Genomic DNA, 19415 nt, shown 5'->3' on the forward strand with positions numbered 1-19415 from the left:
AACTGAAGTTTCCCTCCTAAGGATGGGCACTCGTATTTTCTTTTGGAAAAGCTCTTAAGCACAGGACTAACTTTAAGTGTGAGAATAATCCCACTGATTATAATAAGAGCACTTGCACTTAGAGCTAAAAAACTACTTAAGCAGCTTCCTGAATGAGAGGTTTATCCGTTTTTAATAGAAATTCTGTAGTTCTGTTAAACAGAATGTGTGGATCTGAGAAAAGTATCGTTGCTTTCTTAGTGGATTTGAGAAAAGCGTCATTGCTTTGTAAAATACTGTTCAAAATTTTTGTAATAGTTGAGATGAAGACAAAAAATCAGAATATAGCCTTATAGATAGCTCTAGCTAGAAAATGAGTTTTCACTTGGTGGATGTTTATATGACCCTGACTTTTTTGCTTATACATCTTTGTAACTTACCTGTATGCTCCTAAGTTGATGCAGCTTATCCCTAAATTGTATCTGGACCTAATGAAGCCAGGCTGTATTTCTAAAGCACGTGTATAGGCCTCAACAGCTTCTTCACTTCGATCCCCATTTGCCAAAGTTGCTCCAAGTCGGTTCCATAATGTATAGTCCTGGTGAGAAAATAAGAGTTTTCTACTGTAGGTGTCAAACAGGGACATAATAGTTTTTTTGGTTTTTTTTCCAAAGTAAGGAAGAGTGCAGAAAATAATTCCTAATTGACATGGAATGTGAAGGTCTGACTCATGATTATAGGCAGCGTCATACAACTAGCATAATTAATCAGCATACAGCTAAAGCTTGGACACGCATAAATCTGTTATAAATGGGACTGCCTTGTAATTAACATTTCTATTTCAGGTATTAAAATTTTAATGGCTGAAGTGACATCTCATTAATATTGGCCTGTTCAAGAGAGAAGAAAGAAAACGGCCTGTAAAACTAAACTCTTAAAAACATAAAAGCATAAAATTACCTCTGGCCGAACAGTTAAAGCAGCACTAAATGCATCTATTGCTCTGTTAAATTCTCCATTCAGGTGGAAAAGAACTCCAAGTCCTGTCTGCAAGTCAGGGTCTATCATATCACCATTCTGGTGAGCTGCCTCCAGGTACAAATCCTTTACTTCTTCAAGTAATGAGCTAGACAAGGGTGAAAAATAACATCAAGCTGCATCTTTGCAAATGTTGCAATATTGATTGCATAGCCAGAAATTAAAATCCTTGCACTGGATGTATCAGCAGTGATACATGCTTAAAATTTGAAAATAAGCTTCTTCACCATCAGTGTGGCACAGATTTACTTTCAGCTGCTGTCGTAAACTCATTTGTGGAATATCAGAGTTTACCTATATGGTAAAGTCAAAGTGCAACTATGAATCCAGGCGAGATAACATGAAGGCGTATTAAAGCTATTAAAATTGGATGAGTTCCTCAGATGTAAAAGGTTTCGGAAGTAGCTAAAATAGTAGTCATTCTCAAAAAGCAAAGATACAGTGACTAGCCAAGCCCTCTGAGGAAAGATGTCAGAATTTAAGGCTTGTGTTCCTGCTACAGGCTTCATAAAATCTTCCTACTGACACCATGAGGCCAAAGCAGAATAACATACTTAGCAATTAAGCAAAACTTGCGTATTTTATTTTTGCTCATTCTAAATTATCTTGTCAACCCAAGGCTTGTTAGTGATAAGGGTAAAATATAAGGCCTGTCTTCAGAATGACATGCCGTGAGATAATCCTGGCATTTTGGGTCTACGAATGGTGTTTATGCCTTTAATGACTTTATTATGCATCTCACAATTCTGAGATACTTATTTATCGGTCTTATGAAAACATGATGAAAGGCTGCCAACTCATGAATTTTTTTGTTATTTGAAATGGCTGCCAGCTCCTATTACAGTATGCTCAGCTGGAGTCAGAAAAATGACTACACTGCCTCTCTGTTTAGAACTGAAACGGCCTTTAAACAAGCAGATGCTACTTCTCAATATTGCTAGTGAGACTGAAGCCATGGCCTACTGCAAAATAGCTATTATTCTTGGATTCTAGTGGCTAGGTTGGGGTACAGGAAATATGGTGAATCATAGGAAGAACACACACATATAGAGCAGGGTACAGGCATAGTGTAGATTTGGAAGTGGAAGAAGAGTGAGGATGTGGGAACACAGAGGCAGTATACAGGCTAAATGGGATCAGAGGAAAATGATGGGAGTTGAGGGGAAGTATCTCTTTTTTAGCTGTAATTCTTTTTAAATTCCAGGGATGGTACAACATAGAGCCAACAGTCCCTAAACCAAATGTCCTGTGTTGGCTTAGCACTCCTGCTGCTACAGACTGAGTCTTTGAGTTTCTGCCAAAGGGAACAGGCTGGACTTCTATGGGGTAAGGGCACAGCACATAAAATTGCTTCTAGTGATGTCGTTAAAGTTTCCATCATCAGGAGTTATGCTGCATTTACCTTTCGTCTGATGTCTTAGACATTCTCCTGGTAAGTGCTGGGGACCCTTTTTTGCTTTTCACTATATATTTGTATTTTGGATTTTGCTTTATCCAGTTTCTTAGGGCTTGATAGGCCTCTTGTTGGTGGCCAGTGTTAGTATAACTTACAGCGAGTGCCATCAAAGCTTTTAGGTTGTTTGGCTGTAGCTCCAAGCACCTAGGCAGAAAATAAAAATATTTTGAGGGATTTTTTTCAGCCAAACACAACTCTTGAATTCTTCCAAAATAGTGTAAAAAAAATCACTCACACAGATAAGATCTACCCAGTCATGCTTTCAAAGAAGGGACTTTGTCTTATTTTTATCTGATAAGTGCGTCACACACTCATGTGCGCTTGCATGCACACACTTGTGTGTAAACACACACATACATAAGCATGTGCAAACAGGTTTTACTCTCATCCTTTTCATTGTGTAGATTCTTTTTTATAGTAAACATGAGTAGATTCATTTTTATAGCATCTGCCCAATACACAAAGAGCAGCTTTGTGTAAACTGAAGCCAAACAGCTTAAAGACTTTCAGCTATACAAAAAAGTATTTTGAAGACAGAATCTCTTCCATTCCTATTGATCTTCTCAGTCATGCTGAATTCTCAGTTATTCTTTGATAAAGCTAGAGCCAGTCAACTCTGGTAGTCTTCTCCAGCTGTATACCATTAACTGAGAACAGAATCTAGCCTATTTTGTGAATGTTACTGTTGCTTGTTTTAAAATGGTGGGGATGAGCAAGCCCTAAATCAGTCAATCCCTTAGATTTCTATCCAGGTAAACTAATAAGTTACATATAATGAGTTACACTAATTGAAGTATTCTTAGGCGAAATGACTTGATGGTTAAATTGCTAATGCAATTAAATTTGGAGAGGGTACTTTGTTCAAGTGGAAACATGAACACCCACTACAGTAAGGTAATAATAATACTGATATTTTGGAATTGACATTTTACTTACAAGCCTACCATGATCTTTACATCTCTGTCAACCTAAAAATGTTCTCAGTTTAGTATTCAGCAGCTGAAAGGAGTTCATTCCAATTAAGAAACCTCTTCATTAAAAGACAAACTACAGAAAATATGCCAAGTGGCTAGAATATTGAAAAGGCACTTTATTTGTATTATGCCTAATTCATGTTTGTCAGGCCATGTAACTTTTCTTTTGTGCATCTAATTTAATTTTTAGATTAAATATTGCAATTATTCCATAAAATGGAAACATTAATCACTAGTCATGCCTCCAAAGTCACTGTGAAGATTTCTGTACCTGTGTCAATGTTTTCCTTAGTTAAATAAATGCTTGAAGTTACAAGGCAAATGTGAGGTTAAATATACATAGGCCTCCATTACCTAATTACTGATCAGACCCCTTATTTAGCAATTATCTTCATCTACCTTTGGAGGGCGACAATGGCTGCCTGCTCATTTTCATTCTCTGCCTGCGTTATGCCCAGGAACTGCCAGGCCTGCAAAAATAATCATCACTGTATTATTTTGTTATATGTACCCAAGTGCAAGCAGAGTAACAGACTAATATCACTGTTAAACAGTGGGGTGAATAAAGTAGCAGATCTGTCCAGCACTGGCTAAACACAGATTTTTCTACTGCAAGCATACCAAGAGTAAAATCAATGCAGTTTTGAGTGTCTTTGGGCCTCACAACATTTATAAGCAATGGATGCAAAGGCATCCTGTCAGTGTAAGAAGACATACTGGTTTCTTAGATGCATTACTGTATGTTTAAAATGGATTCTGCCGTTGCTAGACTTTTGCAGAAAATGATGAACAATTATTTTGTTGTACAGGTCTAAGGGATTCTAGAGTGTCTGAGAATTATCTCTGCTTTTCAAAATGCTGCTGCTTATATTAGTGTAGCAATAGATTCAAAGAGATCTAGATACACATACTGTAAATATTTTTCAGGTTTCACAGAGAACAGACTTTAAATATACACCCATTGAAAACATCAGTATTGGAAACTGATGCAACTTTAAAAAATTCATCAACATTCTTGTTAAATCAGAGATTTTCATCTTTCCAGTTAAGTGTTTAATAGATAGTTTGAAAACATCAGGAAAAGAATGAAAAGTTTGAAATATTGTCCATTTTGAAAGCTTTTAAATGAAAACTTGGAAATTCTACAGTTTCAAAAACAGAGTCTCATCATATTAAGAGCTCTCCTTAATTTATTTTGAGGCATATGCTCTTCCAAAACCACCACTGCTGTTCAATCTGTTTCATTCACTCATGACTACCACAGGTTTAGGCCATGAAACTATTCCATCACTGCATGCTAAAGGGAGTCCCCTTTCCCTTCGTGAATAAAAGGCACAAGAGTGAATACCTCTGCATCATTGGGTTCTTGTAGAATAGCAGCCTCCAGGTATAAGATTGTAACTGGCAGGTCACCTTCTTTCATTTTTTTCAGCCCTTCCTCAAAAGCACCAGGCCAGTCTTTGAAAGGATTTTCAGTATGAAAATAATAGCCCTGGAGAAGAGAGTTAACAGACCTATGATGAAACACTGTAGCAAGGAATGACAGCTCTGTAAAATTAAATGACTCATTATTTTCCACCTGGATGTAAAGATCCTTTGTTGTATGAAGGTATGAACTACCTTATGACATTTAAATTTAAAATTTTTAAAAAATAATTCATGTCATGCAGCATCACTGGAAATGTACATTACTGGTCTCTTTACTTTAGCTCTGAAGTTACACTTACTGATACTCATGTATCAGGCTCTCCTGCTTCCATCAAAGCTAATGGCAACAGCTCACAGTGACTGCATGTGCCCAGTACATTGAATTTGATGGTGAAAAGCATGCATCAAGGGGTTACCCTATGGGGCTTGTAACCTGATGCCTGTTCAGTCAATATCCCGAAACCTTCGACTCACTTTCAAAATACAGAACAGTTCTGCAAGCCCCTGAATTTATTTTAGGATTCCTTTAGATTCTACCTGGTTGCAAGATACTGATCCATTTTGGGCTGGATAAAGAGGCCCAGTCAGATATGTCTGAAAAGGATGTGCTTTCAGACAATGTGTTTTTGCGGAACAGAAATCAATGCAAATGTTAGTCTAATAACGGCTGGCTCATAGGGCAAAGTATCTATTAGGACAACAAAGCTTCCTTTCTGCCGCTGCAAAGTGAAGGATGTACGTTAATATCAGCTACATAATATAAGTCAAATTAAAACATACAATAGAAGGAATGAAGGAGAGAGACAGAATCTCCATCATTTTTATCCTTGGCGGTGTTTTAATAGTCCAGACCAGACTTTTTAGTATTTGGTCCTCTTACTTAAGTGCCTGTCTTCAAAAGTGCCCAGTGTCCAGCAGTTTGCTTTGTGATCCTTATGGCCAAATTCAGTCAGACAGAGTGCAAGTCTAAATGCATTCTCACTGTGGTAAAGCCTTTTAAATCTACCCTTCTCATAGGCACTTTTAAAGAGGCTGAACTTTTGGGTAAAAGTTAGCTTCCATGTCTGGGAAGACTTTCCTGGGTTCCGTTGAATAGCCGTCTCATCTAACTATGGCGAGGATGTACTGTATTCAAAAACTCTGTTACCTTCTCAATGGTTGAGATGGTGACTTGCCCTGGTGTTTCCTGGTTCTCTGAAATCCAGTTCCTGCGAGCCATTTCTTCCCATTCTGCTTGCATCTTATCCCAAAATTCTGTGTCTGACTAGAAGAAAAAGAGAAAAGAGGAAGAAAATCAACAGTGAAACTTTAAAAACCAAGTAAGCTTTTAACTTACTTTTACTGGTGATCTGATTCTAGCGAAGCAGTATTCATTCTGCCTGAAATACTACGGCACAAATTTGGAATTCTATATAAGTAAATGTTGTCTCTTACATTGTTATGTGTTTCTTTAACATAAAGGCCTTTATCTCAGAGAGAGCATACGTTCTATGTGAAGTAGGATTTGCAGCAGCTTACACTGCATCTCATTGACTCTAACAGTAAATTGTTACATAAAATTTGAAGGAAATGAATGCAGCTAGTTCCCCCCCACCCCCCCAAAAGGGAAATCAACTAAGCTTACATGCTAAGGAATAACAACAGATAAAACAGTTTAAAAGAGAACAAGTATCCCACTTTGGTAGAGTCAGCATCATTTTCAGCTATGTAAAAGAGAAATGACAAAGCATTAATGCAAACAAGGCCTTTTGACAGAATGGAGAAATCCTAACATTGCATCATATACTGTACAATGGTGAGAGGAAGCTGTAAGAGCTCGTAAATAGTACAGTAATGATAACATTGAGCTCAAGGACAAAAGGGAAAAAATACATATAGGAAAGACACAGAAATAATGAAATAAGAATGAGATTTAGGATATGTATCAACCAGAATGAAGGAACTACTGTATTTGCTAGAAAACGATGCTGAGAAACAGAAACAGGCCAACAAAAACCAAGACAGGGGACTCCAAGTTAAGGTGCTATTTTTTCAGCCTCCATGTATTAGGCATTAGCACAGAGAAGCAGTTCTGCAGAAGCAAATGCGCTCAGCACTACAGGCCTTTGCAAAGGTCCTGCAAAGGGATGGCCAGGACTTCAGTGAACTGATGCCACTGAAGACACAGGTTCTCGGCTTACTTATATCAAAGACACTTAATAGCACAAATAATTCCATTGAGGTTTAGACAGAACTATTTGAGAGAGAGAGATACTAATCAAAATGACTTAAAGGTGTTAGAAACTGGCCCAGATAGTTTTGTCTGACTCTTCACTACACGACTGATCACTGTGCTGTTGCTCCACAGCCCGGCATAATTTCAAGAACAGAGTTATCTGTGATTGCATGACTTGCCACAACCCTCCTTCTTAGGCACTCAGGGAAAGCAAAGCACAGACTATTAACGCATCCGGAATGAGTCAGCAGTGAGAGTATTGGAGACTTCATGTAAAGGGTTAGGCGGAATTTCATGCACAAGCATTAGGTGCAATTGTTATAAATCACAAGGCTGTTTGAAAATGGCAATGTGCATCCCCTCGCCAGGAAGCTAACAAGCATTTCTCTTGTGCTCTTACTGTATCATCTGCCTGCTGATATCCAGCACTTCCTTCTAGGACACTCAAACTTGTCTGTATTATGCAATTACTGGATATGTGAAGGTACCTGCTATGTTCCTCTGTGAATCAGAAAACTACTGTGAATCATTTGCTCCTGGAGAGGAGATTATACTCTTCTTTTCATAATAATGTGAGTAGAAGTGAACAGAAGATAAGAACTATGTTGCACAACAGCTTCTGAGGTTTCAAAATTTGTTTTCATTCCAAATTTGAAGGAAATACAACCTTTTAAATCAGTCTGAGCTTGTAGTGAAACATCTATTTAGGGATCGAAAAGACCAGGATTATGATTCAGATTGTTCCCTTTTATCAGCCATGACCAGAGGCATTTGAATCCCTCAAACTATACTGTCCAACAAATGTCTCCATGAATTATTTTTCATTCAGTGCAAGTCTGCACTATGTTGAAAAAGGTTTATTTGACTGTGTTTTTACTAGGAGCAATTCTGAGATTCAGGATGAGGTGAAGGAGTGGAAATTTCCCTTTCCCACAGATTAATATAACTACTTAGAATTAATAAAAAATGCCTTTTTAAATGGAGTAACTCATAGAACTAATGAATAAATATATCCATTCTTTGACGTTTATATTAGAATTTTTGCTTTCTTTTTCTTTCCTGCAAAAATCATTTATATGACGCACTGTCTGGGAAACATTAAATCACGTGCCTTCTATTTTTGCACATAATAAGTAAGCATATAATAATTTTTTTTAGGTCTTAAGATGAATGGGTCAAGTTCTGCTGTTTAATTACATGTTTATAACTCACATAGAAGCTCACTGTGTGCATACCCTGCTTAGAAGGATTCAAGCAGCCATGCCTAATGTCTATCTATAGTGAGTCAAAAGTGGAGGAAAAATGCAACGGGGAGACAACCAGCTTTGCTGTAAGGCCTGTACTCAGGTGCTAGGGCCCAACTATTATTTTCTAACTATGACTAGGGATTTGCCTGTTTGGGCCAAATGGGGTTAAGTCCCATATGTGACCGCCAGGGAAGGAAGCGAGCCTTGAATAGACCTTGTGGGTAGTTCATGTGGTTTTGGAGTTGCTTTTCATCTTATGATAAACCCTCAAAGGTGTAGTTGTCATGGAATTGTACGGAGGGCTAAGTTTCCCACAACTGCACTTGAACTGTCCATGGCCTTGATACCAAAGACCTAAGGCTAGGTGAGTTCAGTGGTCTGACTTCTCCTTTTACAGTGCTGTGGGAGACCAAGCCCTTGACTCTTAGATATTAAGAAAAAGTGCGTTATAGTTTATGCATCTTCTTATTAATCAGAAGCTAGTGAAATGGTGTCTCTCTTATCCACCTTACTAAGTTTATGGTGATTAATAGAATGTTTCTACGTTAGACAAAGGTGCCATGCAGAATATGTAATTATTGCATAATCCCAGCTAAAGTGTTGAGATACCTCTATGGCATAACCCTGTATTAAGTAACTCTTGTTTTCTCCTTCTTCTTCCTGTTGTGTTTCAAGAGAACATTTTGGAATTTTTATTAGTTGAAACATAAGCTTATCTACATCCATGCAGCATGCAGTCATAATGGAGGCAGCTGGAAAAAAGGAATACAGAAGCATATCATAGTATGCACTTTCTCTTGAAAATCTCTCAGAATTTTGCCAGACTGTGCCACTGGAGAAATAGGACTGTACTCATACCTCTGTTTTCTGAAGGTGTGACATGGAAGAGCCTATGTACTAGATCACGGGATCACATGTACAGGATCTAGAAGATCCTGTGTATGTCCAGTCACGTGACAGGATAGGACCTGCTATGAGAGTCTGTAGTTGGGGACTGTACCTTTTCTCAGTGCAGGGACTGATTAGGAGAGACACTTCCAATGTGCAGAGGAAGACTGCAGGTGCTCTTCCAGTTTAGGACTCCTGCACTTCCTAAATACATGTGGCGTATGGGCTCCTGGCACCTGACATGGTAAGTTACATACCTTTTACTGTGCCAGGACATGGGTTTCTGAAACTGGTAAGGCAAAGCTGCATTGAACAGCTGGATCATGCTCCATTACGGCACCTGATAAAATGCCATAATATTTCCATGACGATTAACAATGTTAATAGCAGAGCATTTTAATTTTCATGAAGAAGAAGACCATAAATGTCATGCAGTCTTTGTTAAAGGGCTAAGTCTTTTTCAGCTGGCATTAATGGCAGTTTTACCATTGACTTCAGTAGCAAGTGGGTTAAATTAATATTGAGTGCTTCTGAAAATCTGGCTCTGGATCAAGACTCCTAGATCTAATTCTAACTCTTCTTGCTATGTGACTCGTGCCAATTACTTCATTTCAATGCTTCTGCTGTCTTAATGGTAGTGAATTACTTTGGACATACCAAAAGGTTTCAGAGCAGTTGAACACATTTAACACAGTCTCAGATCATCTGCAGCATTTAAATAGAATGACAACCAGGAAAAATGCTTCTTACCGCCTGACTCCTTACATGTATGATATTCTGCATTTTGTCAAACAGGCTATTTTTACTCTTGTTAGCATTGAAAAATATGCTGAAACAGTTAAACAAAAGGGAGGCAAAATACTCCCAGGCTGTTATTTCCTAGGATGCAATGAAGAGGGTGCACTTTCTGAATATTGATGGGTAATTTCTAAACTTACCTCTTGTTTTCATCATTTTTAGATTAGAATTTTGGCAGTTCTGTATTGCCAGAAATTAATTTGCGATATTCTTTCTTGACCAATGCATAAAAAACAAAGGTTCCATGGTTGTTTTTTTTCCCCATGAATTACTGCATCAACATACTCTTTCATGTGAAAGACACAAAAAGAATTATATTTGTGTGCTAGCTAGATAAAGTTTCCTTAGCCGTTATTTTCTCAAAACAAAATTTGAAGTATTCATCTTTAGTAGAGCTTAGATATAACAAATTTATACGAAGACAAAGATCCCCATTGTGATTTTATAGAGAATGCCAAGTAAGATGCATCCAAGTGACTCAAGCTCTTAGGTCCCAATTTGAAATGTGATTTAGGCACTCTTGAGAAGATCAGGGAGGTAGAAGTAGTGAGACTGGAATATCATACTTACGGAAAGGATTCTAACAAGTATTCATATAAACCACAAAGCTGATGGGTTTGGACTATGTTTCCCTAGGCTAGAATAATTTAATCCTATCTTCCTCCTACTATTGTCACATAATTTAGCTGTAATATGTTCTGATGCTTCATAACAGTATATTATACTGCAGAGGGCTCATGTGACATTGCGTTGTATATAAAAAGATGCTGAGATGGACAGCTTGAAGTTTCTTTTCTATAAACCTGCAAAACAGTGTGGCATATATGACCTAATCTCTACAGCAGGGAAATGTGACGTAAGAAAACATCAAGATTGCTTTTTGCCCAGGTCTGAGACATTTTTCATTTGGAAGTTTTTGCACTGTCTTGGTTTCATTTTTATTTATTCTAACTCATTAGCAATTGGATAGTGGAGGGTAAAGTAATCAGTTTAACAGAATATAGATACAGATTTCTGTGGGTCTGCTGTGGCAATTTTTAAAAATTCAAAAATAACAACTGTAAAGGTAAAAACACAGCTAATAATTATACAGATTATTTTAAAACATATTTGTGATGGTACTTGGAAATCATGAAGATTTTAGGCTATTTGTGCTTTCCTCACATACAGAGCAAATGGACAGTGCAACAATCAAATTTAGTTTCTAGCATGACAGAAAAAATAGCCAAGTCTGTGAGGACCCAATCATTGCAAATGAGTCTGGACCCTCTCTAGTAATAAAGCTAATTTACTTACCTCTTTATTCTTTAAAGATTCCCCAATGGCATAAATATCTTTAAACCTTCTTAAGAAAAAATTACCTCATGGATCTTCATTAATCTCAGGGTTTGACATCTTAAGACCATTCCCAAAGCTCTAAAGTGAATATTGGGTGGAGGATAGTTTGGCATCTTAATTTACTGAATCGTTAATTAATTCTTTTCAAAATAGGCCACAAAGAACCTGAGATTTGCATCCTTTTCCTGATCAGTTTTCTGGCTAATCTTACCACTTGGAGCTTTCTGAATTGAAGAATACTACAGAAACATCCAAAGCCTAAAAGATGAATTTTTGAACTGTATCTATTCTCTTCTTAAGAAAGCACTAATCTTTCTGAGATGGGCTGCATTTTATTTCAATCACTGTAGCTTTCTTACCACTTCATTTTGGCTAGGATGAAAATTCAAATCTTTTCATATGCAAATGAAAATAACTGCTCTATAAGGTCTTGAAGCATCCTTTCCTTTACATTTTAACTACCTGGTACAAGTTTCTATTTTAAGCAGAAGGAATTACTTAGACTGCCAGCTACACAGTTAGGGAAACATTTAATTAGATTCTTTTTAATAGCTGTTTTCCAGACTACATTAAAACATTTTAATAATCTGTCTTTGTTGCCTTAGAGTGACCTTTTTAATGTGCAGGCTTGTTTTACAATATATTCCTCTCCTTACTTTGTAAAAAGAAAAAAAAAATCAATAATGTCTTGTAATCTGTTATTAGCCTTAACATATTTTTCTTTCTGTTGAATGTCTAGGAACTTTGCATTACGCATAGTTTCTGCCCATTGCAAGAGTACTGACACCACTTGCTTAACCACTAACTGTAATGCAGATGATGTTCATGATCAGATTTCCTGTGCCTGAATCACAGATTACAGCACAACATGTCCCACCTTAAGGATCAGTCTGCAATGTGATTAGGAACATCTAGAGAATTTTAAACAGTGGCAATCTGAAAGCAAGTCTCTCCTTTCGTGCCAGTAGCAAATGTATGCGATGTGCAACATAAAACCTATTCTGCATCACCAGCAGTTGTTTATAAAGAATCTGTTTGACCAGGAAAATGAATGCACTCGAAAAATACAAGAGAAATGCATTCAGTGTACAGTTTATAAAACAGCTTACTTAGTACTGATTGCGTTCATTTTAGCCTTGTAAACTGAGACAAGAACTGTTTTACAAGTGGCAGGATCCTATGAAATAATGGTAGAAACCCCACAGTCTTATTTTATCACATTATGAACAAACCCTGCAAATTAAATTAATTTCTTAAATGAGGAGTCCCATTTCTAGTTAGAGGCCAGCATATGATCTGGGCCTACTTTTGTTTTCAGTAAACAAATATTCATCTAGAATAAATAATTCAACTGACAACACTAGAATTACAATGGTGTAAAACTGGAGTTAGAGCAGGATTAAGATACAACCACTAAAATCTATATCTAAACCCAGACTTCCCCAAAGTTTCTTAGATGTTTAGAAGCTAGTGAGGCTGCAGGACACACTAAAAATAATTATGTTTGAGGAGGCAATTTCACAGCTACATCCTTCCCATTAAAAAACTTATTTTAGTAGCTGTTGTGTACTTCAGCCTGGATTTTGTCCTCAGTGGCATGCAGCTGTCTTGGCTGTTTGTGGGGATGGAGTTTTGAAGGGTTACTGACTGAACCCCCGAGATGATATTATGCTCAGGAGCAGTGGTTGTATCTATATCTTTGTTGGCTTCTGTCAAAAAACTGTAAGCCACCTTGTCTCTAGACACATTCAGGATTTCAATTGGCAGTGGTGGTATAGGACAACATTTAAGAGGCTTTTTTTAATGTTAGAAAAGTACAAGGTAGGGAAAAAACAGAATTGCAATAGGAGAACTAGCAGAATACCTGCACCTTTTTGAACTAAATTCATATATCTGGAAAAGAGAATACTTCTGTGCTTAATTTTATACCATTATTTATAAAAATGCATTGGTACGTGGTTACTGCTGTAGATGCATTCACTCACCCATTACAGCACGTAATTTTCCATTTGTAAATGATTCTGAATTCCAGTTTCTATATGGATGGAAAGACTTGGCTTGTGTCTGAGTTCAGATTCCAGTCCTGCCTATCCTGAGCTGAAATAACTGACTGTGCGCATTTAGTCACTGGGAAAAAAATTTGTTTCACTCATATACCGAGTTTGGAAGTAGTTACATTTATGGGGAATTTTTCTTCACCCACTACAGAAAGATAAAATCTAGCTTACAGAATTGGTTCTGGCTCATCTCTATTTATAGCTAAGGTTCTATTTTTTGTTAAGAGAGAAACTGCTATTTTAAATGAGTGACTACATGAAATGTATCTTTTCTCTGCTTTGAATAATCTAGTTCCAGCTTTCTCTTCTACTTGTGCTGCAAGATGAATATGAAATCCATTGAACGTTAGCTGAAAATGAAAAAGAAACCCCAACAAAGTAATACCTCAACAGCTGCCTTTGCTCTTTCGAATTCCTCCTCCAAAGAGTGATTTCTAGAGAGGAGAGGCCCTCCCCAACGCTGCTCCTTAGTTGATCGTGCCTAAAAAAAAAAAAAAAAAAAAAAAAAAAAAAAAGAATAAATCAGAAAAGGATGATATACTCTATTCCAAATTTCTGAGTTATTTCCTACCCTTAATTGTCTAGAGCCAAAAGTGGCCTTCATCGTGGGCAAAGCTAGTTCTGTCCCTGCATGAATTCCACTGAATTGTCTCTTACGTTGTAGCAGAGATCATGCCTCATGGCCAGCAGAGTGATTTCTCTTCTCTAGAGTTTTCTTTTCCCTCAACATTTAGATGTGTTAAAGACAGCTAAAGAGATATCCAAGAAAAGACAGTGCAGGAGTTGGGCTAAAAAGGGAATAGCTGGCTATTTTGTCAAGCAATTAACCTTGATTGTTTCTACTACTGTATTTTGACTGTGGCACTGCATTCCATTCACTGTGCTCTAAGAAGAAAGCACCTCATTTTCCTGTACCTTTTGTGTTTCTCTTTCAGATTCTAGTTTGAGATCACATTGGAAAGCCAGATTTGTTATAAATTTCACTGGAGGGACAAATCATCCATTTTTTACAATCAGTAGCTCTCTTTTCTGTGCCTTACTTTCAGTCATTCCCATTGGAAGTACATAACCAGTTTCTCCCTACTCTGTTATTTAAAGCGTTTTATTTATGCTTTTTGAACAAAAGGCACAGTACAAAACCAAACAGTGTTCAGTGATGGCAAGGAAAAGCACAAAGGGGCCGAGCCTTGCGAAATACAGCTCTGCCTGCTAATCTCTTCCCTTGTGTTTGTCAGAGGTTAAACTCATTAGCCATTTGCCTGCCCATGGTCTCAATTGCATTAATTTGTGTGATTATATTTCTGATGCCTATACTTGTAATATTCAATTACAATGAACCATATTCATATAAGGAATAATTTTTCTCACTTCAAATTCATTGGGCTGTATCTGCAAGTGTTGGAATGTGCCCTGCTGCAAATTCCCAGGCGTTCATATAAATAATGTACGATGCATAGTCAGAACATGCATGTCTGTGTGTGCACACACTTTTTTAAATTAGAAGGATGACATTCCTTTCTCAGTCTAGCCCTAAAGTGTCTGTTTTTACCTGAGAACCCAAAGATTCAGGAATGAGAGTAATGAATAAAATGTATATTGGGTACTATGGTTAGTATAGAACAGCACAGCACAAATTCTGTGGGAAGAGTTTGATAAAGCTGTGCTGTTGCACAGGTGTTGATGCACCCTGTGCATCATTTTACGTTCTGTGCTGGCCTCTGGACTTGCAAAGTGGCATGAAACATAGGGTTTGAGGGAAGGTCCACAAGGACGGAGGAGTCAGGATATATTGTTTCTGTTTTCACATCTACTACCAGTGTTCTGTGTTGTTTGGCAAATGTATTTGTTTTGCTTTTGAAAAGGGCAGTAGGAGATTTCAGGTTGTCATTGAAAATGTATCAAAAACAATCCCTGTACACAAACCCCATACTTTACTGATTAACAGAATTTAGGGCAGAAGAGATGACTGGTTCAAACAGTCAATTTGTCTGTATATCACACAGCTGTATTTGTCACTCAGACATCTACAGGAGGAACTGGCATTCCACAGAGAGTAAGCTGAGGTTGTCTGGAATATATGTCATTGAGAAAGGTGCCTGGATTTAATTTAAAATTATCAGGAGACTGTAATCTTACCACCTTGTTTGGAAATTTGTTTAATTGCCTTCCTTGCTTCCCTTGTAACTTCTCTGGCTTCCGTTTCCAGCTATCAATTCTCGTTTTTTCTCCAGTAGTTTAAAGCACTTTTTAGTACCTGTTATTTTCTCTGTGCAAATAGACTCATGACTGAAATCAGCTTTTAGTTGTCTTTTAAAGACCTAAAGAAACTGAGTTCTTAAATATCTCATTATGAGGCATTTTAATTAGATATCAACCTTTTTTGTGGCTTTTTTGCTCACCCTCTTTAATTTTTATAGCCATTTTACAATACAGACAGCAAAAGTGAACACTATTCCAGTATCCATCTTGTCCATACTGTATACAGAAGTCTCCTGTATAGATAGTATGATCTACTGATTTTGCATGTTTATATATGCTCTTCTTGTTATAGTATTGCACAGGGAGCTCATGTTGACATCCTTGTATACGATGAGGCATAGATACTTTGCAGAACTGCCTTCCAGCATATCGTTGTATGTAGAGCCTGCATTCTCACTCTGAAATGCATGACTTTTCAAGTCACTGTATTAAAACATGTATTTATACAGGTGTCTCAATCACCAGGCCATTTTTATGTCTCCCTTCTGTACATTTTTTTCATTCAACCTTTGTATCATGTGCAAATTTTATCAGGAATGACTTACATATTTATTGACATTCACTTTCAGATCACTAATATTGAAGGTCATGGTTTCTCTTTGGAATCACAGAAGAAACCCCTATATGATTATGATACCTGGTAAATCACTGCTTTTCTTGAGAACTTAAGTTAGCCAATTTTAATCCATTTAGCACTGCTTTATTCATACTGTATGGTGCTAATTTTTAAATCAGAATATGGTGTGCTAAGTCAAACATCTTGCAGAAGATCACACAGCAACATTTATCAACTCAACTTGTAATCTGATCAAAGAATGAATTCGAGTTTTCTTGACACAAAACCATGTTGACAGACATTAATTATGTTCCTAGCCTTTTGATTATTTATGAGTTGATTCTTGTAAAATGTTTCAATACCTCAGCTTTTAAATCTTTTGTTTCCAGTGATTGTAATTTCCTCAGGTCAAAGACAATACTGTAAATCATTTTCAGACCAATTAGTCTCTAGAAGTGGGGAGTGACCTCGTTGAGGCAGTGAAAGGGGAGAGCGGAAGAGGAGAAAGAAGTGCAGACGTCCTTTCCTCTGCCACACGTTGGAGCACACACATTCTCCCCCCATAATCCCCCCACAAATACACCTTCTCCTCCTTTAAGTGTACAGCTGCACTCAGCCAGAGGAGAAAAAGATGTTATTGACAAAACCCCCATAAACTGCACTCACATATAGACAATGCAGAGTCATATTCTGTGTTGTGATATCCAGAAATGAAAGACCCCGTATATAACAGACATGCTGCCTTTCACTAGTGTAGGAAGAGAGGGGATGGGAATGGAGTGCCAGCACCGAAGAACCTCGTATCTCCAGCCGGTGATGGAGTGGGACTCTGCAGCCACATCTGCTAGGGGGAGCCCAAGGTGGGGTGGAATGGGTATGTCTGCGGCATGGACGGTCTGCATACACTGCGGCTTGATATGCTCACCACTCTACAGTGGAGGTGCTGTAGCTGATCACTGGCTGCTGTCTTCAGGGACAAAATCTTCCATTCCAATACATTTGCGCACACTTTCCTGCACTTGTTGTCTGCTTATGTGCTGTTGGACCTTAACTGTTGGTGAGAGGCTTAAATTGTAGTCTTAACTTTTGAGCAGGTTTTCAAATAATGAGCTAAATGAGGAGCTGGTAACTCCTCATTTTGTTAGAGTAATTGGCACATCCAAGAAGAGCTGGGCCCATTAGTTCTTATCATAGCTATTTGGGAAAAGTGGAGAATAAATTATGCAATCTAAATATTGCTGTGCAAAACTATAGATTTCCAAGGTTTACAAGCTTTGGGCTATATCTTGGCCTAAGCGTGTTGAGATATCAGAATTAGGTACAGTTTTTTAGTATGGTAAGATGTCTATATATGCACTCTGAGTGCACAATAAAATATCTAGAATGCCCTGAGAGGCCCAAGTTTGAAACTGTATTTAGTGTGTGCAAACGTGAGCAGAATTTATGCATGCACAACTGAACATATTAAAAACATTATCTACCACTGCAGTCTGTAATTATCAAAGAGAAGATAAATCTTCGAAAAACCTCAAATGCTGCAGGATATCTCAATGCCAATAAAACCATAAAAAGGAACTTGCCAGGGTGGCCAATAACAGGAACAACAAGATGCTTGGGTGAGTATATTTTAAAGGTTAATATTGGGCAGCATATGCTGTGAGCAGAATATTGAGAAGGAATAAGGCCACATTCAATGACAGCTACCTTGCTACTGCCCATTCCAGCCTTCAAATACATTTTTTCCTTATTAATTCAAAGCTTGCCTTTGTAATTTTGTATTGGTATAAGCTGCATAACTTTAATGCCAATATGAAAATTTGAACCATTTACTTAGCATTTCACTTTGAGGAACTAAAGCTAACATGTCAAAGATGAATGATGAAGGTGATTGTCTCGGAAATTGCTGATGGCAAACTGCAGCAAGTTTTACAAGATGAAAGCTTAGGGTATGGCGGGATCTGTTGCATATGTGAAGATTACCCTTAAATGAGGTAGACAAGATCTATAGAGGACAAAAGATGGAAAATGTATGCTTTGATAAAACCTTGAATGTTATTTCTTTTACAAGCAGGCTATTAAGAACTCTATCAAGACAGATGAGCCTGGTTGTTGGGAACTGACATCTTTGACAGTCCAGGCATAAGCTGGGTGAAAATACTAAATTTCTTGGTAAACTAGCAAGAATAAGAAGGTGGTCTGAGAAGGTGGTCTTCAGGTCAGTTGTTCACACCACTAATTAACAGTTCAACAATGTTTCATGACTTGAGTGGATCACAAGATTGAAAAAAGTGCTGCTTATAAGAAATGATAAAACAAAACAAAACATAAAGTATACCTGGCCAATAGGTAAGAATTTTATACTCTAATTCTGTTTCAAGTTGGTCAATTCAACTTAACATTTTTTATCTTGATATACCAGCCATTTTACAAAACAGTATGGAGTCTGAACTGACTGAACCTATTCTGAATTTAAAATGGAGATTTTTGCTTCTGCACTTATTCTACTGGAAGATAAATAGGTAAGAGACCCTATAAAGTAGAGACATCATATAGATTTGCAATTGCTTTTACAGAAGGCCACAGCGATTAAATTCTGTGATTTTAATCACAGAATGTCTGCTTGATTTACACACAACTAGGTTGAACATAAACTTCCTGACATTTAGATTTATTAGGCTGAGGAATAGCCTCCTAAAAAGGGTTTAGGAGTACCTAAAAATAAGCTGGACAAAGCATGTGAAAACATGCTGTCCATGGAAATGGACTGTACTATGAAATAGTTTTTTTTCCATTACTAAGATGTATAAATCTACTGTACAGAAAGAGAAGATTTCATGCATTAGAACTAGTGTTAGGATTTCCAAAGGGGAAAAAAAAAGTCCTGTTTGTAATGTAGAGACAGCAGGGAAGGAAAGGAGGATTATTCCCTAACCAAAACACAGGAATGGATCCTGAGAACAGGGTTCAATTTTCTATTTCTGCAAAACCTGCCACATGATCTCAGGAAAGACACTTAGAATATTGGTGTCTCATTCTTCCATTTTCAGAATGGGACTATTAATTTCCATTAATTTCCTGATTTTCCATCTGACAGAAAGGTTTTGAAGTCCAGGCCTAAAAACAGTGGTGGAAGAGAATAAAATTATTTTCAACTGAATGTGAATCCACCAAACAACTTTCTC

General features: G+C 37.4%; 1 protein-coding gene across 1 annotated transcript in view; it reads right to left on the reverse strand.

Moving 5' to 3' along the window:
* PEX5L (peroxisomal biogenesis factor 5 like) overlaps positions 1-19415 on the reverse strand; it is a 48018-nt gene that overhangs the window by 7435 nt on the left and 21168 nt on the right. The window contains exons 6-12 of the mRNA XM_026094860.2: positions 13804-13899; positions 6023-6139; positions 4796-4939; positions 3847-3917; positions 2420-2617; positions 940-1105; positions 420-577 (exon numbers count right to left, since the gene is read on the reverse strand). Coding sequence (XP_025950645.2) covers positions 420-577; positions 940-1105; positions 2420-2617; positions 3847-3917; positions 4796-4939; positions 6023-6139; positions 13804-13899 — 950 coding nt within the window. The remainder of the gene's footprint in view (positions 1-419; positions 578-939; positions 1106-2419; positions 2618-3846; positions 3918-4795; positions 4940-6022; positions 6140-13803; positions 13900-19415) is intronic.

Source organism: Dromaius novaehollandiae, chromosome 9 (assembly GCF_036370855.1).
Source record: "Dromaius novaehollandiae isolate bDroNov1 chromosome 9, bDroNov1.hap1, whole genome shotgun sequence".
NCBI classification, from domain to species: domain Eukaryota; kingdom Metazoa; phylum Chordata; class Aves; order Casuariiformes; family Dromaiidae; genus Dromaius; species Dromaius novaehollandiae.